The sequence below is a fragment of the Engystomops pustulosus genome, chromosome 9, assembly GCF_040894005.1.
Source record: "Engystomops pustulosus chromosome 9, aEngPut4.maternal, whole genome shotgun sequence".
In the NCBI taxonomy this organism is placed as follows: domain Eukaryota; kingdom Metazoa; phylum Chordata; class Amphibia; order Anura; family Leptodactylidae; genus Engystomops; species Engystomops pustulosus.
In genome coordinates, this window is record NC_092419.1 from 89,967,330 (window position 1) to 89,995,054 (window position 27,725).

Consider the following 27,725-nt stretch of genomic DNA (forward strand, 5'->3'; position numbering starts at 1 on the left):
AGCAATGCTGTGTGTACTGTGATTACAGAGGGGATGTGTACACAGCTAAGAGGTGTGTGTCATGTGCATGTAGCAGTGCTGTGTGTACTGTGATTACAGAGGGGATGTGTACACAGCTGAGAGGTGTGTGTCATGTGTATATAGCAGAACTGTGTGTACTGTGATTAGAAAGGGGATGTGTACACAGCTGAGAGGTGTGTGTCATGTGTATGTAGCAGTGCTGTGTGTGTACTGTGATTACAGAGGGGAGGTGTACACAGCTGGGAGGTGTGTGTCATGTGCATGCAGCAGTGCTGTGTGTGTACTGTGATTACAGAGGGGATGTGTACACAGCTGAGAGGTGTATGTCATGTGCATGTAGCAGTGCTGTGTGTACTGTGATTACAGAGGGGATGTGTACACAGCTGAGAGGTGTGTGTCATGTGTATATAGCAGAACTGTGTGTACTGTGATTACAGAGGGGATGTGTACACAGCTTAGAGGTGTATGTCATGTGTATGTAGCAGTGCTGTGTGTACTGTGATTAGAGGGGATGTGTACACAGCTGAGAGGTGTATGTCATGTGTATGTAGCAGTGCTGTGTGTGTACTGTGACTACAGAGGGGATGTGTACACAGCTGAGAGTTGTGTGTCATGTGTATGTACCAGTGCTGTGTGTACCATGATTACAGAGGGGATGTGTACACAGCTGAGAGGTGTGTGTCATGTGCATGTAGCAGTGCTGTGTGTGTACTGTGATTACAGAGGGGAGGTGTACACAGCTGAGAGGTGTATGTCATGTGTATGTAGCAGTGCTGTGTGTACCGTGATTAGAGGGGATGTGTACACAGCTGAGAGGTGTGTGTCATATGAATGTAGCAGTGCTGTGTGTGTACTGTGATTACAGAGAGGATGTGTACAGAGCTTAGAGGTGTGTGTCATGTGCATGTAGCAGTGCTGTGTGTGTACTGTGATTACAGAGGGGATGTGTACACAGCTGAGAGGTGTGTGTCATGTGCATGTAGCAGTGCTGGGTGTGTACTGTGATTACAGAAGGGATGTGTACAGAGCTGAGAGGTGTGTGTCATGTGTATGTAGCAGTGCCGTGTGTACTGTGATTACAGAGGGGATGTGTACACAGCTGAGAGGTGTATGTCATGTGCATGTAGCAGTGCTGTGTGTGTACTGTGATTACAGAGGGGAGGTGTGTGTCATGTGCATGTAGCAGTGCTGTGTGTGTACTGTGATTACAGAGCGGAGGTGTACACAGCTAAGAGGTATGTGTCATGTGTATGTAGCAGTGCTGTGTGTGTACTGTGATTACAGAGGGGAGGTGTGTGTCATGTGTATGTAGCAGTGCTGTGTGTGTACTGTGATTACAGAGGGGATGTGTACACAGCTGAGAGGTGTGTGTCATGTGTATGTAGCAGTGCTGTGTGTGTACTGTGATTACAGAGGGGATGTGTACACAGCTGAGAGGTGTGTGTCATGTGTATGTAGCAGTGCTGTGTGTGTACTGTGATTACAGAGGGGATGTGTACACAGCTGAGAGGTGTGTGTCATGTGCATGTAGCAGTGCTGTGTGTGTACTGTGATTACAGAAGGGATGTGTACAGAGCTGAGAGGTGTGTGTCATGTGTATGTAGAAGTGCCGTGTGTACTGTGATTACAGAGGGGATGTGTACACAGCTGAGAGGTGTGTGTCATGTGCATGTAGCAGTGCTGTGTGTGTACTGTGATTACAGAGGGGAGGTGTGTGTCATGTGTATGTAGCAGTGCTGTGTGTGTACTGTGATTACAGAGGGGATGTGTACACAGCTAAGAGGTATGTGTCATGTGTATGTAGCAGTGCTGTGTGTGTACTGTGATTACAGAGGGGATGTGTACACAGCTGAGAGGTGTGTGTCATGTGTATGTAGCAGTGCTGTGTGTGTACTGTGATTACAGAGGGGATGTGTACACAGCTGAGAGGTGTGTGTCATGTGTATGTAGCAGTGCTGTGTGTGTACTGTGATTACAGAGGGGATGTGTACACAGCTGAGCATACACATGACACACACCTCTCAGCTGTGTACACATCCCCTCTGTAATCACAGTACGCACACAGCACTGTAACATACACATGACATACACCTCTCAGCTGTGCACACATCCCCTATGTAATCACAGTACACACAGCACTGCTACATACACATGACACATACCTCTCAGCTGTGCACACATCCCCTCTGTAATCACAGTACACACAGCACTGCTACATACACATGACACATACCTTTTAGCTGTGTACACATCTCCTCTGTAATCACAGTACACACACAGCACTGCTACATACACATGACACACACCTCACAGCTGTTTACACATCCCCTCTGTAATCACAGTACACACACAGCACTGCTACATACACATGACACACACCTCTCAGCTGTGTATACATCTCCTCTGTAATCACAGTACACACACAGCACTGCTACATACACATGACACACACCTCTCAGCTGTGTACACATCTCCTCTGTAATCACAGTACACACACAGTACTGCTACATACACATGACACACAACTCTCAGCTGTGTACACCTCCCCTCTGTAATCACAGTACACACAGCACTGCTACATACACATGACACACAACTCTCAGCTGTGTACACCTCCCCTCTGTAATCACAGTACACACACAGCACTGCTACATACACATGACACACACCTCTCAGCTGTGTACACATCTCCTCTGTAATCACAGTACACACACAGTACTGCTACATACACATGACACACAACTCTCAGCTGTGTACACCTCCCCTCTGTAATCACAGTACACACAGCACTGCTACATACACATGACACACAACTCTCAGCTGTGTACACCTCCCCTCTGTAATCACAGTACACACAGCACTGCTACATACACATGACACACACCTCTCAGCTGTGTACACATCCCCTCTGTAATCACAGTACACACAGCACTGCTACATACACATGACACACACCTCTCAGCTGTGTACACATCTCCTCTGTAAACACAGTACACACACAGCACTGCTACATGCACATGACACACACCTCTCAGCTGTGTACACATCTCCTCTGTAATCACAGTACACACACAGCACTGCTACATGCACATGACACACACCTCTCAGCTGTGTACACATCTCCTCTGTAATCACAGTACACACACAGCACTGCTACATGCACATGACACACACCTCTCAGCTGTGTACACATCCCCTCTGTAATCACAGTACACACACAGCACTGCTACATACACATGACACACACCTCTCAGCTGTGTACACATCTCCTCTGTAATCACAGTACACACACAGCACTGCTACATGCACATGACACACACCTCTCAGCTGTGTACACATCTCCTCTGTAATCACAGTACACACACAGCACTGCTACATGCACATGACACACACCTCTCAGCTGTGTACACATCTCCTCTGTAATCACAGTACACACACAGCACTGCTACATGCACATGACACACACCTCTCAGCTGTGTACACATCCCCTCTGTAATCACAGTACACACACAGCACTGCTACATACACATGACACACACCTCTCAGCTGTGTACACATCTCCTCTGTAATCACAGTACACACACAGCACTGCTACATGCACATGACACACACCTCTCAGCTGTGTACACATCTCCTCTGTAATCACAGTACACACACAGCACTGCTACATGCACATGACACACACCTCTCAGCTGTGTACACATCCCCTCTGTAATCACAGTACACACACAGCACTGCTACATACACATGACACACACCTCTCAGCTGTGTACACATCCCCTCTGTAATCACAGTACACACAGCACTGCTACATACACATGACATACACCTCCCAGCTGTGTACACATCCCCTGTGTAATCACAGTACACACACAGCACTGCTACATGCACATGACACACACCTTACAGCTGTGCACACATCCCCTGTGTAATCACAGTACACACACAGCACTGCTACATGCACATGACACACACCTTACAGCTGTGCACACATCCCCTGTTTAATCACAGTACACACACAGCACTACTACATGCACATGACACACACCTCTCAGCTGTGTACACATCTCCTCTGTAATCACAGTACACACACAGCACTACTACATGCACATGACACACACCTCTCAGCTGTGTACACATCTCATCTGTAATCACAGTACACACACAGCACTGCTACATACACATGACATACACCTCTCAGCTGTGTACACATCTCCTCTGTAATCACAGTACACACACAGCACTGCTACATACACATGACATACACCTCTCAGCTGTGTACACATCCCCTCTGTAATCACAGTACACACACAGTACTGCTACATACACATGACACACACCTCTCAGCTGTGCACACATCTCCTCTGTAATCACAGTACACACACAGCACTGCTACATACACATGACACACACCTTACAGCTGTGCACACATCCCCTGTGTAATCACAGTACACACACAGCACCGCTACATGTCGTGTCACAAACACTCCCCTTTTCTAACTGTGTCTGACTCCTCCCACTGCACATGACTGATCACGTGATAGTGACATCATTAAGGTCCTTGAGCCCTTCGCGATAACGTCTAGTGGAGAGCGATCTGAGTGTATGGGAGCCGGGAAGGTCCAGGTGAGGGTTGTCGCGGTGTACATATGGCTGGGGGTGCTGCTTGCCTGGGGCATGTATACGATGTGAGCAGAGGACAATGGCCGCCTGTAGTTCCTGGGGAAAGAAGCTCTGATGGAGAGAGCAGATCTGTCCCCCATACATGGCCGCAGTCTTCCTCAATCACAAGAACATGGGCTCATTGCCCCCTGCTGACTGCTGCCCCATTCATCTCTATGGGGCATGTAGGACGGGGCCCCTAATCTTGTCCCTGTGACGCCCTATTTATTTACTATTTATGTAATATTCAGCCCTTATAAAATAATGTGTCGGCAGAGCAATGCGAGGGCTTGGTCTTTGTAGGATGAGCTGTAGTGGTTTTCAGTAAAGTTGTCCAAAACCACATTCTGTAGAGTTTTTGGGTATTTGTCCAAATAATTACAGATCTAGCCAGGTTATCCTCTTTACATCTGCCATACAGCTATACTTTTCCTTATTTCCATATGCCACATGCGCATAGCATTTTAAAGGGTTATATCTCTTGAGTTGTGGCACCTTGAAACACAATTCTGGTGTTGTATTAAAGATTAAATTTCCTTTAAAATAAAATGATTGGGTTTGTAGGTGAAACAGAACTGGTTATATCTCCGGTTCTGTTTCACCTAGATGTGCATTCCTGATGACATTAAAGGGGTGAGACATCAGAATTGTGTTTCTAGGTGCCACGGTTCAGGAGATGTTTAAAGTGCGGCCCCCTCCAGCCTGTCAGCTAAGGGTGCGTTCACAAGTTTAGTGTTTCAGATGCAGTTTTTGATGTCCAAACCAGGAGTTAAGTGAAAAAAACAGAGGAGGAGTTCTCTCAATGATAAGTCCTCACCCATTCTGATCCACTCCTGCTTTTGGCTTCAAATACTGAATGTGTGAATGTACCCTGATGGAGAAGGAGCTGCAGAAGAGACTTTGCAAAGGTACTTGCACCCTCCACCCTCTCTAAATCTGGGAAAATAGTGATGGATTAATACTGTTCATATTAAAGGGGTTGTCCGAGATTAATGAAAAAAAAACTAAAGGTGGTCGGAGGGGGCTGCTTAAAAAAAAATAAAGATCTGCTCACCTTCCGTTGCCCTCCGGTGTCCCGCACTGCTGTTGCTCCGGTCCGGGCGCCATGTAAACAAACATGGCCGCCGGAGTAGCGCAGGACTCAGCTGCCGGCCAGAATCTGAGTCCTGCGCATCAGAGGGCAGCGGAAGGTAAGTAGATCTTTTTTTTTTTAAAGCAGCCCTCTCCGGCCACCTTTAGTTTTTTTCTTTTTCATTACTCTCGGACAACCCCTTTAATATATTTTGTTAAAGGTTTTAATGGTGGGGGAAAAAAATACAGAAAAAAGCATATGTTTTCATGGTTTTAATTCTTTGTTTGCTAATTCTATAGGTAATGTTATTGATTCAATCATTTCCTCGAGTGAAAACCTCAAATGCCATAAAAAAAAAAAAAAAAAAATTGTTATGATATATAAAGTAGTTCCTAGAGCATCGTCATTTAAGGAACAGCAAAACAGAACTACAAAAACTGATCTGGACATTCAGTCACAAAGGGGTTAAACAGCTAATAAATGGGAATGCCAAGTGGCAGATATAAAAAATACAAGAACTCCAGGAAAAAATAGAATGGTATAGGAGTCACATGACTGACATGGTACAAATGGCACAGAATGAACATTGACCCAGTGGAAGGTAAAATATCCTGGGGCTAATGTAAGAGAATATCACCTGAAGTAGCTGTAGAGCCTCCACTTGATGTATCCATAGAGTCCATGTTACAGATGGTTCTGGAAGTGACAGATCCATGTTTTTGATCCATTAATGATCCAATAGATGTTTTGTAATCACATATATATTGTGTCTTTCAGATCTGCCACCATGCCTGACTCTGATGTCCTCCACTTCCGGTTTGAGCAGCAAGCAGATGTGGTCTTACAGAAGATGAATATTCTCAGAGAACAGAACCTGTTTTGTGATGTGTCCATATACATCAACGATGCCGAGTTCCACGGGCACAAGGTTGTGTTTGCCGCTTGCTCCACGTTTATGAGGGATCAGTTTCTGCTGAACCACTCCAGGCAGGTGCGGATCACCATATTGCAGAACGCAGAAGTGGGACAAAAATTGCTCCTTTCCTGTTACACCGGTGTCTTGGAGGTAAGAAAAAAGGAGCTTCTAAAGTATCTCACAGCTGCGAGTTACCTGCAGATGGTTCACATTGTGGAGAGGTGCACGGAGGCCCTGTCACGTTACCTACAGAGCGAGACCTGTGACAATGACGCGTTGCAGCCAGGCAAAGCTCCTCCGTGCCCTACAGAAATAGACATTGGAAGGGGTCAGGATAAGGATTGCGAGATCATTGAACTGTCAGAAGACAGCCAGCTAAACCTGGACTATCAGGTCAAGAAGGAAGGACATAACCCGGCAGAGCTGCCCAGCTTAGAACCAGAAAAGAATGATCTGTCCTCTGTGGAAATGGACTACAAAGACAATGACATATGTGTCTTCAGGATGGGCTCCATGTCGGATAATGAGAACAATGTGGACAACGAGCAGTTCTCTCAACCCTGCACATCTTCTAAATCCAATATGTACTTCTCAGACACTCAGCACTCCATGATCAACTCCACCGTGGAGAACCGTATGAGTGACGTACCCCCCAGTCACTTCCAGGACTATCATGAAGGAGGAAATCCATCTTCTGGTATCATCCATAGTCTTCAGAGTCCTGTGGACGGAGTCTGTTCTTGGAGGCATCAGTGCCCAAAATGCCCACGTGGCTTTTTACATCTGGAGAATTATCTCCGGCACTTAAAGATGCACAAACTCTTCTTGTGCTTGCAGTGTGGAAAGACGTTCACCCAGAAGAAGAACCTGAACAGGCACATCCGTGGACACATGGGGATTAGGCCCTTTCAATGCTCTGTGTGTCTGAAAACGTTTACTGCTAAGACGACCCTGCAGGACCATCTTAATATCCACAGCGGGGACCGCCCCTACAAGTGTCATTGTTGTGACATGGATTTCAAGCACAAGTCGGCCCTAAAAAAACACCTCAGCTCAGTTCATGCTAAAACTGGAGATAAGCCGGGCCTGGACGCTATCACTAAGATCACTATAGATTATGATTGACCTCCAATGTGGATTGTATAAAAGGGGTTTTATAAATATCATCTCTTATTCACTGTTGGGGATTACAGGATATCTAGGAGACCCCCAACCAATCAGCTATTGATGGCCTGTTGGGGGTATAGGCTATCAATAATAATTCCTCAAATTAATTGCTTAATGCAGATATATTGAAGGTGCTAAAACTTTGCTTTTAGTATGATTTTATTTTTTTAAGGATATTTGCACATGGTCAGGATTTCACATAAGTACCATATATGCTTGAGTATAAGCCTAGTTTTTCAGCACAAAAAATGTGCTGAAAACCCAAACTCGGCTTATACTCGAGTAAAAAAAATATAGGTTTTACCAGGTTTTTGTGGTAAAATTAGGGGCCTCGGCTTATACTTGGGTGGGCTTATACTCGAGTATATACAGTAATTGAAAACCAAAACCAGGAATGGTTCACATGTAATAGATGCAGATCTTTCCATTAGATCAATTCTCTGTGGATTTTCCACTTTTTTGGCTTAAAAATACTAATGAAAGATCCTGATCGTGCGCAGATACCCGATCAGTGTTTGTCAGCCGTAACCAGAAGTGGAACCTACCCATAGAAAAGGTACAATTGAATGATTACTGTATATACTCAGGTATAATCCAAGTTTTTCAGCTTCTAAAGGAGTATATAAAGACAATAAACTAAGTACTCGCCTTCTGGTGCTCAACTCCAGTGTCCTCCTCGCACCTCTCTCGCACCCTCTTCTTCTCCTTGCTGCTTCTCCCAGCAGAGTGGGCTGGTGACGTCATACTGTGTGCGCAGGCAGAGCCCATAGACGTGCATCTGCCCTGGCTGCCAGGAACCCGAAGATCAGAAGAAGAGAGGTGTAGGGAGAAGAGGATGCCGTCAGTGAGCGCCAGAGGGTGAGATTATTTTTTGGGCTTGTCCGGATGCTTCTGGATATTTCATTAATGGGAAGAGGTGGGGTGGGGGGCTTCTACTTCATATTTCAATAATGGGGGGGTGCTTCTGCTAAATATTTTATTAATTGGGGTCTGCTGCTGCAGGATATTTGAATAATAGGGGTGGCTTCTGGACACTTCATTAATGGGGGCGCTGCAGCTAGAAATTTTATTAATTGGACTGCTGCTGGACATTTCAATGATGGGGTGGGGGGGGGGGTTGCTGATGCTAGAAATTTGATTAAAATGTAGCGGCTTCATTTGCCACCCTAGTTTTATACACCGTTTTTTTTTTTTATAAAATTGGGTGCCTCGATTTATACACCACTACTTACGTTAGTTAAATTTCGGACCATTCCTAGTTGTGGCTTACAAATACTGATAAATCCTGACCTTGTGCAGATATCCTTCTCTTTTTTTTTTTTTTTTTTTTTTTTTTTTAATACATTGAAGTCTATGGGAGTGTGAAAATCTGCATTAAAGTGTTTGTTTTTCATGCTGAATTCTCTCAGCCTAAAGGGATGGGGAAACAAACGTGCTGAAAAACAGCACAAAAAAATGCAACACTAAACCGCATGAAAATACACATAAAAACCACACTTTTTTGATGCAGATTTTCATGAAGGTTATGTTCATACAGCAATATACACAAAATTTCTGTATTTTCATGTCCAATCACTTATGTCACACTACTAGTTTTGATTTACAAACACTAATGCTAAAATACTGAGTGAACCTGCCGTAATAAGGTTTTGTGTGATAGCGGTAAAAGTCGGTGAAGGTGTGAGACCGAATCGATAAACTTATCTTTATACATAAGGTACATGCTGTTTGATTTCACAAATGTGGAATATTAAGCACATCTCCTCACCTGGACGCCATGTTTATTGGCCTCATTAGCATAATTTTCTTTCTTTTTATGGTATTGTCAGCTTGTGCATATGTACAGATAAGTGTCTTGTATGGAGCCTACATATCTTATTTGTGTTTTTAGTAGGATTCAAGAATTTACAAAATCCTAGAATTTGATGGAAGAGTTAAGCATCAACCTTCTTCCTTTTTTTTGGTTAAGTTATTAAAAGTTATTCTCAGTTTTTAGGAATCTCTGTTTTCACCCGCTGACTAAGGCCTGTTACACACGTGTGCAGCCCCAGTATATGAGCCATATGATGGCCTGATCCCATGGGCTGCACACAGTCCCGGGATCGTGTGTAACTGGCCTAACACTGTACAAACTCTCTGGTAAAATTTTGTATGTATAATTATTAAACATCCATTTACCATAAGCCATGGAACAATGGAAAGCATATGTTGCCCACTTACATAACTTAATATTTTTATTATCACTTTGTTTTGACTGAATTTTGCTGCTGTTTTATATCCCACTGGATTGTTAAGTAGTCTTGAAGAATGTTTCCGAAAAATGTTATAAGAACTATATTCCCCCCACCTCCAAGATTCTGTTTTAGAGGGGGAACTACCACAGCCATTTGGTCCAATGGACTCTTTCAGTTTTAGAATCTGCAGTGAAATCTCTACTAAAAGTCATGACAGAAGGCAGTGCTACTTTGGCTGTTTTTTTTGTAGTGTGTGTGTGGGGGGGGGGGGGGTAGGATATGAGGTAATTTACCAATATACACCTATTAATAGTCCTGCTCTGCTTTATTTACGTGTAAAGTGAAGCCTTCTGTCATTTACCTCATCAGCCAGAGATTCCTGTCCATAACATGGCTGCAGATGGAGGGCCATGTGATCTTTATCTGTCCATGAGCAATTGCCCTGCCAGGACCTTGATCTTATATTCATGAATACTATCATAAGGTCCGGACAGTGTGATTGATCTCTAGTTGTCCATTAAAAATCAATCTGCAGCCATTTTATGGACAGGAATCTCTGGATGATGAGGTAAAGGACAGGAGGCTTCACTTTACACATCAAGAAAGTGGAGCAGGATTATTAATAGATGTATATTGGTAAATTACCTAATATCCTGCCCCCCACACACTTACACACACATTACAAAAGACATGAGGTGAAGTGGCCAATCCCTTTAAAAATATCTGAGCACTCCTTGCTGACTCGTTTCTTCCCTACAGAGTTGGTCAACTGTAACTGTTTTTCAGGCCCTGTTCACATGTTGTGTTTCAGTTGCAATTTTAAATGCACTCAAACGCATATATATATATACGTTGTGGAATGAAAACCATGGGGGAGATTTATCAGAAGTTTCTGAGGTAAAACTATTCTAGTTGCCAATGGAAACCAATCACAGCTCAGCTTTCTTTTTATACACAGCTGTGGGAAAATGAAATCTGAGCTCTGATTGGTTGTTCTGCTCTCAGACACTTGTGATAAATCTCCCCACATCTGTTTTAGATGTAAAAAATGTTAAACCCCTAGTGTTTATTCCGAAACGCATATGTGTTCTGGCCAAGCCCCAAACTGTAACATTTGAGTGCAACGTGTGAACGCAGCCTCAGACTTTTCTGTATTTCAAATAGCTTACCTATGACATTGTTGCTTAGAGATCTACAATAAAGAAATACAGTAAAGTGAAGGGTCTTGGTCATGATGTAAGAGGGCAGTGGTGGCGCACACTGGAGGGTGTACAAAAAAAAGAAAACGGGTGCACCAGTGGACACAGCCATGAGAAATCTCATTTTCTTTAAAATAACAAATTTCTGGGAAATGTTGAAATTTTTTTTTTTTGTTATGGCATTTAACTCCCTTTTAATGAGATAAATCTCACATTGATGCATAGTGATTGCATTTCTCTCCAGGGCTAATTGTATGTGTGTCCTATGTGTTTTGGGTTTTTATTTTCTGCACGTTTTGAATGAATAAATTTAGAAAATATTGTGTAATTGTCTGTAAATGATAAATATTTATGCGCTGCTCTTTATGGGATATTGTAAATTCTGTTTGTAATTCTGTATTCTGTTCTAAGCATAATAATAATTTTGTCATTTATTCTAGATCTTTGTGTCGTTGTGTCTTGTAGGTGCATGTAACAAGAAATCTGACAGTAATTGGGGTTTTGTGAATCAACACATTTAATTTAGAACATTGTAATTTACATGCAGTCCCAGGGTTACAAGATCATTACAAATCTAAAGAACCTTAGTTGAATATGTATGTAAGTTGGAACTGGTATAATTTTATAATTGTAACTACAGACAAAATTGATTTTGCCCCTGTGACCATTGGATTTTCAAAATTTTGTGCTGTCATGGGAACAAGGATTATCAAAAAGGCTTCATAAGACACCTCACCAGAGGTCACAGGGGGCAGTTCGTCTGTAACTAGGGGTTGAGTGTCCCTAAAAGACATCTACTGCCAGGATGAAGGATTGTAAACCAAACACACTGACATACTGGTGTGTGTCTCCTCTGGCAGGATCTACTCTACTCTTAGCTTCTTCCGCTGTTTTATTTACCAAAAAAAAGGCTCCTTGGGCTCATTTGCATAATTGTGAATACTTTTTCTGTAAAAACAAGGACCTAAGAAGCTAAAAGAAGAAAAGTTCCTACCAGAGGGGGCACACACCCGTATGTCAGTGTACTTTGTTTACAATCCTTCATCCTGGTGGTAGATTTACTTTAAGTACAGTGGTGGCCAAAAGTATTGGCATCCCTGCAACTCTGTCAGATAATAATCGTTTTCTTCCAGAAAATGATTGCAATCACAAATTCTTTGGTATTAATATCTTCATTTATTTTGCTTTCAACGAAAAAACACAACAGAGAATGAAAAATAAAAGTCAAATCATTGATATTTTTACACAAAACCCCAAAAATTGGCCGGACAAAAGTATTGGCACCCTCAGCCTAATACCTGGTAGCACAACCTTTAGACAAAATAACTGCAAACAACCGCTTCTGGTAACCATCAATGAGTTTCTTACAATGCTCTGCTGGAATTTTGGACCATTCTTCTTTGGCAAACTGCTCCAGGTCCCTGAGATGTGAAGGCGCCTTCTCCAAACTGACATTATGAGATCTGTCCACAGCTGTTCTATGGGATTCAGTTGTGGACTCATTGCTGCCACTTCACAAGTCTCCAGTGCTTTCTCTCAAACCATTTTCTAGTGCATTTTGAAGTGTGTTTTGGGTCATTGTCCTGCTGGAAGACCCCTGGCCTCTGAGGGAGACCCAGCTTTCTCAAACAGGGCCCTACATTGTGTTGCAAAATTTGTTTGTAGTCTTCATACTTCATAATGCCATGCACAGTCCAGTGCCAGAGGCAGCAAAACAACCCAAAAGCATCAGGGAATCCCTGCCATGTTTTAGTGTAGGGACTGTGTTCTTTTCTTTGAAGGCCTCTTCTTTTTTCCTGTAAACTCTATGTTGATGCCTGTTCCTAAAAATCTCTACTTTTGTCTCATCTGACCAGAGAACATTCTCCCAAAACATTTTAGGCTTTCTCAGGTAAGTTTTGGCAAATTCTAGCCCGGCTTTTTTATGTTTCTGTGTAAGAAGTGGGGTCTTCCTGGGTATCCCACCATACAGTCACTTTTCATTCAGAAGCTGGCCGATAGTACGGGTTGACACTGCTGTACCCTCGGACTGCAGGGCAGCTTGAACCTGTTTGGATGTTAGTCAAGGTTCTTTATCCACCATCCACACAATCTTGCATTGAAATCTCTCGGTAATTTTTCTTTTCCGTCCACATCTAGGGAGGTGCCACATTGCCAGGCGTTTTACACTTCTTGATGACACTGCACATGGTAGACACAGGAACATTCAGGTCTTTGGAGATGGACTTGTAGCCTTGAGATTGCTCATGCTTCCTCAAAATGTAGATTCTCAAGTCCTCAGACAGTTCTTTGGTCTTCTTTCTTTTCTCCATGCTCAATGTGGGACACACAAGGACACAGGACAGAGGTTGAGTTAACTTTAATGCATTTCAACGTATTGCCACCATCTGCTAGGTGCCACAGGTAAGTTCCAAATGCTGTTAATTACACAAATTAGAGAAGCGTCACATGATTTTTCAAACTGTGCCAATACCTTTGTCCACCCCCTTTTAATGTTTGGTGTGTAATTATATCCAATTTGGCTTTTTGACAATTCTTTTTGTGGTTTTTCTATTGAAGACAAATTAAACGAAGATAATAATGCCAAAAAAATTTCTGGTTGCAATCATTTTTTCGGAAAAAACTAAGTATTATCTAACAGAATTGCAGGGGTGCCAATACTTTTGGCCACCACTGTAGTATGTGCTTAGTCAGTCTGGGCCTAGAGATTTCTCAGAGGGTAGTGAAACAATGGCTCATTGAGTTCCCATTTCTGTGAAAGGAGTATTAAGGGCTTTAAGATGAAAGGACTCTAGATTGCAAATGTACCTTGCATGTGCTGGGGTCAATACTTCTCACACACCAGTGAACTGAGACGTCGCTTTTATTTGTGATGAACCAAATTGAATGAATGACCCCTTGAATGACTTATGGGTGTTCCAGAGTGTAGTTGGGTTTGGCGAGGTTAGGAGCATGACATATTCTAGTAAATCTTTCATATCTATTCCTTGTGGTGTGACAACTAGTAAGCATTGCACTCATATGTATGTAGGGGGCTCAAGAAACGTCTCAGAGAGCGATTTGGGGCACCCTGCGACCATGTGATTGTTTGTATCGTGGAGCCAATGGAGTGGAGGAAAATTGGTCCATCCACACAACAATCAATGCTGGAGTACAAATTGCTCTTTTATTTTCTTGACAAACCAAAAGTGGTATTTTTTAATTGAAGACTTTTTGTTGGGTGGGTTTGTCGAGTTCCCCGTAGATTCTCACTACCATAGTTTATAAGACTTGTAGCGGTAGCTGTTATTAAGACCGTCCTACTGGTGCATTCATTTAAATGTAGAGCTGGATGAATCCTATAGTCCGAGTGCTACAAATAGTTTCTTGCTTGACAGCCTACAGTGAAACTAAACATTTTCCTCAATTAATGTTTAGTTGAGGATTTAGGCCCACATACCATCACCAGGGCAGTGACAGGTAAGAAGTGACGCGGGTGGAGAAGAGCCATGCTAACCTCCAAAATGGCATGTGCATAGTCATAATAACCCTTCAGCAGATGCCATACAGGACTTGTATTGATGTACTGGGTGTATGGGACATGTCAGCATGACCCCCACCCTATCCCCCATGACTCCTTACAGCATAGCTCCCAACTACCTCAGATTCTGCAGAACAACCACAGTTTTTCACTGCTGTCTCGCCATCCAGGACAATTAGGTGATTTTCCCTGCGTATACCACCTCCTGCTCCCAATCCCACTACACAATACAGTCTGCTTCAGAAGAAGAGGAAGCAGGACTGCTGCAGGTGAATAGGTAAGGTGGAAAGGTAAGTAACAAAGCTTTTTTTTTTTTTTTTTATACCCAGCTATTGGAGGAGGACAGGGGGGCACAATATGAGGGGAATGGAGGACAGAGAGCACTTTATAAGGGATAGGGGGTCACGATATGAGGGGGGCGGAGGATAGAAAGCACAATATGAGGGTTGTGGAGGACAAAGACTACAATATGAGGGGTGCAGTAGGCGGAGACCAAAATATGAGGGAGGGGCAGAGGATCATTGCAGTCTGGGACTAAAGCAAAGCATCCAGAGAGCTTCACCAGAGGTCAGAGGGGTCTGTCTGTAGCTATGGGTTGTCTGTAAGTCAGGTGTCCTTAAGTAGGGGGCCGCCTTTATTATTATATTATGGTAAAAATTTTGGGCGTGGCAAGGGCATTATTGGGGATGTGGCTTAGGGGGATTGCCGCAAATGTTCCCTTCCACAAATGTTGGGAGGTATGGACTACCACAGATCACGAAAATGAGGGGTTCGTGGGACTCCTTGCAGCTCCGTCAGAGCAGATGGCCGTACATGACCTTTCCACTCCATTAATCCCTATGGTGCTGACGAAGATCGCAGAGCACAGCGCTTGGCAATTACCGTCAGTGCACCGGCCCTGCATTCAGATATATGGCCCCCCTCAGTGAGCCGACCCCCCTGAAAGACTTATAATGCCTTAACTTTTTGAACTCATTGCCCCTCTCCTCTTTGTGGCTCTTCTGCTGTGAGGGAAGACGGGATACAGCATGACACATCAGGACAATGACCCAATCTATCAGGACAGGGGTGAGGTCGCAAAATTGCAAGTTTTAGCTGCTTATTTTCGGGCAAAAATAATTCAATTGTTTTAAGAATGCATTTGTATTATTGCAATTCGTCAGACACTTCCATGAATTCCACTGTGCACTCCACATTATATTCTATATTAATGAGTTTTCTTTTAAAGATGTTCTGCAGCAGCTCCCTTCCCACAGACACTCCACTCTTGCCTGTGGAGCTAACAACTCCAGGCTAGCCCTTTCAGTACTGAATGGTAAATAGAATGGAGGTTCTGGAGGGGGAACTTACATGAATCCCCCCATACTACAAGCACTAATTGCTGAATATTTCACTTTGACAACTTGTCAATAAAGTTTCTCCCCTATGAAGCGGATGTTTACAGTGCGGTGCCCCGTCCTGTCACGTGCTGCGGCGCATGTCGTCACTTCCGCCGCGGATCCGTTCATGGCCTGGATCCGGGAGGTGAGGAACCTGAGTTTGGGGGTTGTAGAATAAGCAGGGAGGGGCTGGAGAGCCGCCGGGGTGATGGTGGCACAGTGGTGGCAGTGCCCCGCGGCTGTCTTTTGGTGCAACGCGGCTTCCGTACAAGCTGGGCTGCCTGTCATATAGTGTGTATTGGGAGCTGCAGCTCCGGTGTCATCCTGCTTTAAGGCTGTCACGACATTATGCGGCTGTGTCTGTGGTTCGGTCGGTGTGAGCCTTGTATGTCCTCCGTACCCGTCCAGCCAGGGAGGGGAGGCCATAGAGAGGAGCTGATCCCTCATGTGGAGCATCTTGATGCAGATGTCCACACGCAGGGCATGCTGGCACTTGTTGTACTCCAGCACCTTCTCTACAGCTTGTTGGATCAGAGTCACATGGAATGTGCCCTGGTGTCTATATTCTGTGTATCTGTGTTCAGTCTTATTTTATGTAGAATGTTTATCCATAAAACAAATTGTGGTGTTTTAGAGGTTCTGTTGGTTTGGATGAGAAAAGCTATTTGTAACAGGTATATGATGTGTTTATGGCTTGCAGAATTTGATGTGAAGCGATTTAGACACTAGGGTTGGATATGGGTAGTGTGGGTAATTCATCAAACCTTCCGCCACCGCGGATACATCAGGATACTCTGGACTCCTTTTATACCTGGCAGCTGCCTATACAGGTGCAGTCTATAACTTTTGCACAGACGCGGAGCAGGAACTGCCTGTGCCAATTCCTGGATGTGTGATGGGCATTATTTTAGGCTTTATATGCCACAAAACACATCTATGAACCCTGATGCATCTCCCCCTTTGACTTGTGTATATGCTTTATGTATATAGATGAGATCTTTTCTGGAGTGGGAAATGCACCAGCAGAACTGTCCAAGTATTTATTGTAACATTCTCAGGATCCTCTTTATGCAAAACTATTTGTAAGGCTGTCACAGGGGCCATGTGTTAGTTTACCCAGTCTAAACCCCAAAGAGGGAATGAGGATAGCTCGGTGTGTGCCATGTAGAGGTGCTTGAAGTTCTGTAAATGGCATGGCACAGCTCACTCTGCTGCAGTATTTCTGTACATCTGCTTCACCTCTGTGAAAAATGTAGAACCGTAAGCTGTTTCCATAACTCCAAGCACCTCCGCATGGCGGAGATAAGGCTATTTCCAGCTTAGCTGTTCATAGTTTTCATGATAATATCCTTTTGACATGTTCCTCCAACATTTTATTGGACAGTGTTGTCAAAAATAGGAGAATAATTTTAGGAACTGGAGCAGAACTGTTTTGTGGAAAGGGTTTGACTTGGATGGTCAAAAGGGTTTTTGGGGTGGGTACCCCTTATACTTCCTGTTGTGTATTGTGGTGCAGCCTACACCACCCCTCTGCTTTGTTAATAAGTCCGGCTTTCAGTCCCACGACCTGGAGCCACCAAACCCAGATTCCTGGACTAGGCCCTCCCTGCCCTCTGCCTGAGTCCCATTTGCCTTACTCCCAGTACCTCTCTTATCTCCACACGTCCCACTTCCCCGTTCTGTCTGCTCTGCTCTGCCCACTCCTAGTGGTGTTCCAGTTATTCAATGCTCTCTGATGATGTCTAGTGAGCACTAGATGTCACCGGGAGTTCCTCAGTCACAGTTCACCGTGGCATGAATCTCATGATTATCAGATTTGTTCCTGGCCAATCCCTTTTATCCACAGTCTGTCACCTCTACTGGATTATTATGCAATGGAGGATCATTTTTGCAATTATCAATAACAATCTGTCAAATTGAAGATTCAAATTCTCTAGAGCAGTGATGGCAAACCTTTTAGACACAGAGTGCCCAAACTACATCCAAAACCCACATATTTTCCGCAAAGTGCTGATGCCACAATTTAAACAATACACATGTTTAAACTGTATATGCACCTGAGGACACCAATACAGTAGAAAGAAGGAGAAAAAACCTTTATTATAATAGTACCTTCCTTCTAGGGTCCTTTGCTGCCTGGGACTGCAAGAGGCGTTGAGTCTTCTTTGGCGAACTCTGCGGTGGGGTTATGGTGCGGGTGCCCATAGAGAGGGCTCTGAGTGCCACCACTGCTCTAGAGGATATTATTAAAAATAAACGTATCAGTCTGACTGTATATTATAATATGGTGCATATCCTATGTTGTTGTTCATGGTAAAACTCGAAATTTCATGTTGACAGGCAAATCATGATGTCCTGCTGTGCTAATCAGGCTGAATTAAAACTTTCCCATCCAAGGTGTATCTCCTACATACTCACAGGGTGGCATTTGTATGCCCAATTATGTATGTGATACGTCCTCTCTTCAGAGGGCTATAACTTTGGTTACATGGCACCTAGAATCTCACTTCTTTTGCCTCTAAAAGAAGTGAATCTCCCCTTTCATATGAGCTGGAGATATTTACGTTTAAAGTGAGAAGATTGGTTGTGATTTTTATATATAAATACTTTAAGTGTTTGTTTATATCTGGGGTCACTGGCGCCTAGAAACACAAAATTAGATTTATGTGGATTGCATTGGGGGAAAAAAGAGGTGCGAATCGAGGTGCCACGGATCCGAAGTTATAGCCGTCTGAAACGTATTCTCCCCCACCAGCTTAGTTGCCAGCAGGCTGCAGGGAGAATTTGGAGGATGGAGCTGCTTGCACCTCACAGATAATGTAAATAATGTGAACTAATTTCATGTTATTAACTCTCTCCTACCTAGAACAATTGGATAGCATGCTAGTTCTCTGAATCATATATTGAGCTCTCATTATTTTTACGAAAATTGAGCGAAACGATAAACATTCGATCCTCTTCACCTAATGTGGCTACATCAACACCGTCACTTGTCCAAAAGTTATGTTACACAAAAAACTAAGTTTTTATTTCACACCATTGTCTAATATAATGGTGCACATTTAAAAGTGACTTGTTATCTTCTTAGCTTGGTTTATAGATATTTATTTTATTTTTCATTACTGTTGTGTAAGGGAGCATACAATAATATATCTTTGTGAAGCTCAGTGCAATCACCTGCAAAAATGTAATGCGTCCACTGTGGATTTCACATTCCCTCTTCTGCATATTTTGGTGAATATACACATGTGGGATATGTATGAACTCCTCACATCTTAGGCCCCTTTCACACTTGCAAGTGTGATGCGCTGAACTCGCATGACACTCGCAGCAAGTGCTGCCTGGTTCTCCCGGCCCGAACGCTGCGAACCGGAACTGTACTGACATGCGGAGTTCATTTCTGGTTTCCAGCGTTCAGGCCGGGAGATCCAGACAGCACACGCTGCGAGTGTGATGCAAGTTCAGTGCATTATACTCACAAGTGTGAAAGGGGCCTTACATTTTTTTAGGAAACTACATTTTCTTTATAGAAGTTTTCTGGATTTGTACATATTTTTTATGTAAATGTTTGCATTTTTTTTTCAATGTTTGTTGCAAAGTTGCAAGAAGGTGGTTGTGTGAATGAATTAAATAGCTATTTTTGTATACATGGTCGGCGGGGATTTCTGAAAAAAATATGAAATTTGACAAAAGGTGCTTTTTACTTATAATATATTTTTAAACACGTTTGTGGATTGCAACCAAATATTGCAAGGTTTTTGCTTTAGTTTTTGGGTGGGTAAATTCTTGTTGATGTTGTATATTGTGGAATATATGTCTGTTCACTTTGTAATTTTTTTTTCTGCATTTTTAATGCATTTCTTTTAATTGTGCTTATCACAAAGTTGCATGATGGTGATATGGGCTGTCAACTGTTAATCAAGACCAATGTAATTGCCTGATTTAAAAAAATATATAGGTTTTAGTGGAGCCTTTACTTTTTCATCTGTTTCATTGCTATATTTTGCGGATTGTGAAAAGCAGAGGTTTGGTTATTTCAGTGATTTATTCATGTGAACATTTGACTATGAGGCATCTGTAAATTCTACACATGTTCCTCTATTACATTTAGGAGGCACATATTTTTCCATCAAGTAAATTTTTTTACTGCTTTCGGAAAATGTATGATTTGTTAGGGTTTAGTAAAATTCTTTATGCTGTAACTTTGGTTTTATTCATACAGGGCAAAATTGTAAAATTTCTTAAAATAACGTGACAAAATTTCCAGAAATGCCTGGAAGGAAAAGGGTTAAACTGGTTATATATAAACGTGTGTTTATGTTAGATTGTGGTTTAGATTGATATATTGTAATAATGAAAGTGCATGACTGTATGTAGCACTTCTGTGGTAGATACTGGAGGCTGAAGTCGTGTTTCTTGTGTTCTAGATTCTGTGTCAGATATTAAAGGGGATGTCCAAGTAGAGATTAAAGTTGCTTACGTGCAACTTTGTGTTTATTTAAAAAAAATAAATTTACCTGACCCCTGTTATAGTGCAGACTGTTTTGCTCTGGCTAACAGTGATGATCAGGTTGTAGCTGCTGGCTGTCACAGGCCTCAGGGGTTCCTGTACCTGCATTAGACCCACACCTGACACGGAGTCGGCAGGAGCTAGTGCTGTAATGAAGGGGTGAATTAACATGCTGCATTTGAATTGTGCTTGGGCTGCGTTCACATGTGGCGTTTACACTGCGTTTTGAAACACAACAGCTGAGGAGAGGAGATTTGTCTCATGACGTTGCCGTTAACATTTACGTTTACAAAATGCAATGTTAACGTATACAGATGCTTCCCTTGCAATTCAGGGGCACCGGCATGGCGCTTCGCCCGATCGTGTTGCTGGTTCCCAAACACAAGCGCAGCCTCTAAACTGGGTTCTGGAGTTACCCCTCCCCACTACATTTGAATTATATTACAGACCGCAATTGGCAACGTGTAACTGCAGCCCGAAGGCAGAGTCCACGTGTGCCATAATGGCCATTGGCTAGCCAAGAAAAATCGTGAACTAACCCTCTGCTATTTACTGTAGCAGCTAAGTGGGCAGGTTTTAAAGGGGTTAACAGGGCACACTTACTAGTAATTATTTAGGATGCGTCCACAAGTTCAGTTTTTCAGATGCAGTTTTTGATGTCGAAACCAGGAGTGGAGTGAAAAAGGAGCTTCTGCCAATGATCTCACCCATGATCCACACCTTCTCTCTGCTTCAAAAATGGCATCTGAAAAACTGCATGTGTGGATGCACCCTTATCCATAAGATGGGAGAGCAATGGCTGGCCAATCAACAGAGAGCAGCGGTGCCGGCGCACCACTCGCCTATGGTTGGAGCAGGAAACTGACAGCTCGGTCTGTAGTGTATTAGCCGGATAAAAGCTGCATTTAAATTCCTACCTTGTGGGTTATAATCCACCAATAGAGATGCCTAAATCTCTGCTGTACTCAACTACTGCCGCCTCTGGCACCCAGACAGATCAACTACTGATAACCGACCACGTGTACAGGAAAAATGCCTGGAAGCCTCTCTAAAGCAGCACAAATAGACTTGATGTGGTAATAAACTTACATAAAGATGTGATAAAACAACTCTCCAGTCTGATGTGATGTTCTGCACGGTCTAAACTGCTGACAGGCTCCCTCTCCATTTTATTCAAACAACCCCTTTGATAATGCACATTTTGGGCACTTTGGCCTCTCCTGTACAAAGTGTTTGCTCCCGGGCCTTCTCTTTGTGTCAGAGAGGTTCATGTTTGCAGAAGCACTTCCCAGTTTGTGAAAACAAGATCCATTGTAGGGACGGCTCCGGGCTCGGTCACCACCCATAGATTGTAATGCTTGTGATTGTCCTTGTAAATCCTCCAGACTGTACACACCGGCAGCGCTGCACAGATGAAGTGTCTTATCACATAAAGCTGCTCCTGGGAAACCTCTAAAATGTCCTTCCTGCCTCCCAGAAGCTCGGTGTAGGGGCAGGTAACGCATGACATTGTTCTTCTCCACTGCAATGATGTCTTGTCCCTTTAAATAGGGATCTGTCACTTTGCCGTCTTAACGCCCCAAATTCTGAAGGAACCCCTAGTGTGACACATTGCAATAAGATGTTGCATATTGTTACAAAACATTAGCTGTTAACAACAGAAAATTGAGCTTAAAGTCCGGCTGTGTGCTCTGTAATGTGGCCGATGATGGGAACGCCGCAGAAGCTCTTTAGACTGCAGTTCCAGGCACTGGCCACTATACACTACACTATTCTGCCCTGCTCTCTGTTGTAATTCCAGCACCCAGGGGCTCTGGAAGAAGCTGACTTGTAGGGGGTGATGGACTTGCATCAATGTGATATTGAGGACCGATCCTAAAAATAGTAAGCCATAACATTTTAGGAGAAGACCCCGCGTGGTGGTGTGCTTGGACCTAATGAATGGTGTTGTATTACGATCTATTTTGCATATATACAATTTTTCCATTTGGCTAAGTAGTAGGTATTCTCCCTTGCAATTACTGCCTGTGGTTACACCTACAACCCACTAGTGTTTTCTCCATTAACTACTGGTGACGCTGCTACTGATCGGCACTTGTCACCGCTGGGATCTCTACCGTTTTCTTACAGGTAGGTTGCCCACCCCACTCTCAGCACAGCGTCCGAGGAAACAATTCTTCTACAAAGTGTCACATCGTAAGCCCATTCTTTTCTTTCAAGTCATATACCTTAGGCTACATGAACTTTGTATTGCACCACGGGCTCAATGGATAGCATGCAGTCCCATGTACTTCATTGGGTTCACACACGCGACTGTGCGTTCCATAGCCCCAAGTGTGAGCCGAAGGGCTGAGCCCCAAACACGTGTCCATCTATAAGTTATGCTAAAATTATGTTAGAGAACCTCAAAGCGTTTAAAAGGAGTCAAAATGTTGCACAAGACATAAGAATTGCCTTTGGAATTTTTTTTAGGGATTTTCTTCCCATGGCAGAACATTGAGGGTGTGTTTACACGTTTAGTTTTTCAGATTCAGTTTAGGAAGTCCAAACCAGGAGCGGAGTGAAGAAAAGAGGAAGAGCAGCTTCTCTCCATTATATGTTCTCACCCATTATGATCCACACCTGCTTTTGGCTTTGAAAACTGCATCTGAAAAACTGAACGTGTGACTGCTCCCAGAGGGAAACAGTGAATTTTGGGAACTTACTGTGGTATTGATTGGTCTAACGTTTATTGACCACCCCTTCACAATGCGGAGGGTGCGTTCCAACGGGAGCAGCGTAAAACGTGTTCTGGAATGAGCACCAGGTGTTTTGCATTTATTTACATGCGTGGTCATTCCAGAAGGCGTGCGTTTCACTGAAATTGCGTTTTGGTGAAGCCCCGTCTGGCCAAACGTGACTAACGCGACTTGTGAGTGCTGCTTTACATAACGCGTGCAAGCATCAATAAAAGAAAGCTATGAAAACCATAAAAAGTAGACAGATTCTAGGAGTTTGCTTTGTGATTCCAGCTTTTAATAAACTGGAGAATCCATTTAGAGGCAGCCGTATAGTCACATCCTTGAGTGAGTCACGAGGACTCTGAAGAGCTCTTTATGTGGTTTATGTTGTGCCCTTCCACAATGAAGCATTATATAGCGCTACTAATGGCTTGTTCTAATTATCAGAGGGAGTGGAGCCTGCAGCAATGAACCTGACTGCGCTCCCCATTCCTCTGGTGTAGTATACAGCTCGCTCTATCCTCACCAGGCTTCTGTTTAGGATGAAGGCCTCAATCTTCTGCTGGACTAGTCATAGGACAAATGCCAGCAGTGTCTGGCGCGTTTCTGTCTATCGAATCGGCTGAGCGGCTATGAACAGAGCATTTGACACAGACCTCCTGCTGAATATTTCACTGTGTTACAGGGGTCCCCATGAGTTTATGCACATTACAAACACATTCTACTCTCCCCTCTCCAGTTCTCCGCTTCAGTGTGGCGAGTTCTATTACCACCGGCCTCTGTATAGAGACTGTATGTCGCTGCAGCATAAATCACTTCACACTATGGGCCAGTAACGGTGAACCCTTTAGAGACCCATTGCCCAAACCACATCCAAAATCCACTTGCTTAAAGTACCAACACTACAATTTAAAAAAACAGTACCTTATTGTTTTCGATCTATCACCGCTTTCAATCATATCTGCATCCTAAGGACACCAATACACCAAAGGAAGAAGATGGAGAAATTTGGATTATCAAGATAGCTTCCCTACAATCAGGAGGGCCCAGAGCAGGAGCTCCAACTATAAGGGTGATGGCACACGTGGCGTTTTTGGCCCGTTTTTAAGCAGTCCGTCCAACTGCTCAAAAATGGCCTAAAAAACGTGTTCAAAACACCACGTGTGTCATTACCCTAAACCACAGCTCCTTGCTCCTGTAGTCCTGGCAGCCACGGATGTGACACTTAAGAAATACCACTGAGCGTGGCACGTCCTGGGCTGCTTCAGACCACAGGAAGAGGCCATGAATCCCGAATGTAAAACTCTGTACTGGTGACGGGTACCATTAGAGTGGGCTTTGTGGGCCACCTCTGCTACCCATACCATAGATTAGTGACCACTGCTATAGGCTTTATATATGTAGCATGGGGTTAAGATTCACACGGTTTAGTGCGGTACATTTGGTTTTTTATGCATTTTCTGGTGCTTTTATTTTTATCTCAGAAATTACTGTACTTATCTGAATTGGTGTATTTGCTACTCTTATTACTGTTTATAATTAAAGGAATTTTTCCAAGTATATTCTTAGGATAAATAATTGTCAGATTGGTGGGGTCCAGGTCTTGATCAGCTGTTTGGTGCTGTCACGCCACTACAGAGCTGTGTCCAGATGAAGTGCCATAGGGCATTACTGTTGGCTCCGATTCAGTCACTTGGATGAGCTGGATCAGGCCGATGAATCTCAGCTTGGTGATGACCAACAGAGAACCACGGACACCTGGAGCTGCTGATTGGTGCAGGTTATAAGTGCCAGATCTGATGTTGATAAGGGATACCAAAGAATGAAATGTGGACACGAGCATAACTATGTGGTTGTGCATTGACAAAAGCTTCCGAGGGCAATTGACCTATTTGCCACCTAAAAGAACAGCAGTGCAGTATATGATCCCGGATCTTAAAGTCAGAATGACATACAGTTTGGTAGCTATTTAGTTGCTGAATTCCACAATCTTCAGGGTTTTTTTTTTTTTTTTTTTGGAGCTGATTTTTTTTCATTGTAAAAATTGCTGTGTGTGAACAGCATTATGGATGGTAAGCAGTAGCACAGTTCTAGCTGCTTTGGACACTTGGCTCCTGACGCTTTGTCCAACCTTGAAGATTACAGCCTGTAGATTCTTGGCAGAGAAGTTGGAATTTTAGCGGAAACGCCTTTGGTAAATCGGAGATCCAGAAATCTGATAAAAGGGCACATCGCCTGATGGAGCACCAAGGTCTCTCTGTCGGTGAGGGCCACAAACTTCTAATCTGTAATTGAGGGAGATTTATCAGCTCTATCACATCTGGTACCTCCATTGATTATCTCGTTGAGGGGATTGGGTCACTTCTGCGTATTTTGTATTGGATATAAATGGTACTGAAGCTTTCTTCCATTTGTATCTGTTGACTCGAGCTGAAGATCAGACACATTCCTGTCACACAGTTATCATGAAGATGATCATTGCTCATAGTATAGAGGATGATGGACGGGTAATTGGTGTCATACAAAGAATAGAACAAAGCCTCATTCACACAGTATTTTACTTGCAAATAGGTGGAATCAGCTGTACAGCAAGTAGGTACGTGCTTTGAGCACCTACTAACCCCAACTCTGGGCTGCAAATTACAACAAAGTACAGTATAAAGGTGTGGGTAAAAGGTCACAAAATTTTCTGGGTTCCCCACCTATGTCACTTATGTGTTGTCTGGCTGATGGGCCTTCTACCTGTGTAGAAACCTGCCCACTCATGGGAAAAGGTGGTGGGTTGTAGTCTGCCTTTCTACCTCTAGTTCTAAGAATCTCATATATACATATTTATGATGAGTGGTTTTCAGACGGTTATATACTTGGGAATTTGGCTTCTAAATGTTTATTCAGGCTTAAATGGAACCTGTCACTACATGTGCACATATACAGCCAGTGACAGGTTCCTATAGAGCCCTATTAACTGACTGACGCCATTCATTTAGCTAAAAATTGTTTCGCTAACGTCCACCCTGCTCGTGTCCTGCTCATCCGGCACTTCCCATCTAATCCCCCATGCCTTATGCCTCCTTACTGGTCACAGTTCATGTCATGTGACCAGAGTGACATCATCTCGGGTCCTTCAGCCTCTTAATGGCAAACTGTACCCCATGCATGAATCTGACCACATGTAGTCGCAGCAGCCTCCATGGACTTCTACTCCTCTCCATCCTCCATGGAGGCTGCTGTGATTTCATGTAATCACATACATGGTGTACAGTTTGCTATTCTTATAAGGTCAGAGATCTGGGGTGATGTCACTGGTCATGAATGTAACGCAAGGCACAGTGTAAAAAGATTGACACAATGTTTCCCATCTGTACATAGAGCTTTATAAGGCTGTAATTTAATATTATCAGTACAAGGAGACAGTTCAGGGATTTGAAGATACACAGAGCTGTCAGTCAGAACAATGGGGTGTGGTTTGCTGCCAGCCTGAGAGACGAGAAGAGTCAGAGATGAGTCAGAAAAGCTAATTTGCATATCAGAAAAAATGTCTGTAATTAAGGTACACTTCCCCAGTGCTAGCTAATTTTAGGTGATATGGGGAGGACTTGTAACCCTTTATCAGCATGTATTGTTAATTAGGGAGGTTCAAAATGTGGTGACAGGTCCTCTTTAAAGGGAACCAGCAACCTCATTTCCACTAAAGACAGGTTGCAAAAGCACATCACACCTGCATTGCAAATATGCCTTTCTGTTTTCTCTAAGAATTTGTATTACAATATAATTGTGTGTTTAACTTGCCTTGCACCCTGACAGATTCCTCTGTTTAGTCCCAGGGGTTGGGCTTTGGTTTGGATGCATTTCAAAAAACACTTGCCTTGCTTGTGCTTCTCACTCCTCAGCTCTCAACCCCCACCTTTTGTGCTCCTGTATAGCTCCTCCCTCCCCCATTGGTATCAGCGCACATGCTGTGAGCTTTGTTCCTGTAAAGAAGCACAAAGGTTGTTTTTAGAAATGCATCCAAACCAAAGTCCAACCCCTGGAACTAAACAGAAGATTTTACAAGGAAGCCTGGTAAGTTAAACACAAAATTATAGTGTAATTCAAATAAGAGAAAGCAGAAAGCATATTTGCAGTGCAGGCATCCAATTTTCTAACTGCTCCTCATAAACTATGAAAAACTGTTTTGACAAATCGGTTGCACAGTGGGGGACATTAACTATGTGGTTGACGCATTTGATTTGTGGTGCTCCCACTACCTGTTCCCCTTTTCAACCAACTTATTAGTGTTCGCTGCCAGAAAGAAATGTGATTTTTCATCCAACTCCGTTCCAAAA

The 27,725-nt window shown here is 43.4% G+C and overlaps 2 protein-coding genes across 4 annotated transcripts in view; both read left to right on the forward strand.

Moving 5' to 3' along the window:
• The first annotated feature begins 4,559 nt into the window (after window positions 1-4,559).
• On the forward strand, window positions 4,560-8,764 carry ZBTB6 (zinc finger and BTB domain containing 6). 2 transcript variants are annotated; one of them, XM_072123569.1, is made up of 2 exons: window positions 4,560-4,647; window positions 6,533-8,764. In XM_072123569.1, exon 2 carries the CDS (start codon window positions 6,543-6,545, stop codon window positions 7,794-7,796), a length of 1,254 nt encoding a protein of 417 aa, XP_071979670.1. In that variant the 5' UTR covers window positions 4,560-4,647; window positions 6,533-6,542; the 3' UTR covers window positions 7,797-8,764. The 2 variants fall into 2 exon arrangements, with proteins under 2 accessions (XP_071979670.1, XP_071979669.1); XM_072123568.1 differs by lacking the exon at window positions 4,560-4,647 and adding an exon at window positions 5,094-5,591.
• A 7,474-nt stretch (window positions 8,765-16,238) lies between these two features.
• Window positions 16,239-27,725, forward strand: part of RABGAP1 (RAB GTPase activating protein 1) — a 127,594-nt gene continuing 116,107 nt past the window's right edge. Inside the window, exon 1 of one of the 2 annotated variants that reach the window (XM_072124884.1) lies at window positions 16,239-16,315. The gene's annotated coding sequence lies outside the window, so the exon portion shown is untranslated. Of the gene's footprint in view, window positions 16,316-22,152; window positions 22,177-27,725 lie in introns of those variants that run through there. The other variant, XM_072124885.1, reaches the window with a different exon arrangement.

Bases quoted from the DNA above. Each gene is read 5' to 3' on its own strand.
- ZBTB6 (XM_072123568.1), top strand. From the start codon at position 5,548: ATGTACCCTGATGGAGAAGGAGCTGCAGAAGAGACTTTGCAAAG. The intron at 5,592-6,532 runs GTACTTGCACCC...TGTGTCTTTCAG, and splicing joins GCAGAAGAGACTTTGCAAAG to ATCTGCCACCATGCCTGACT.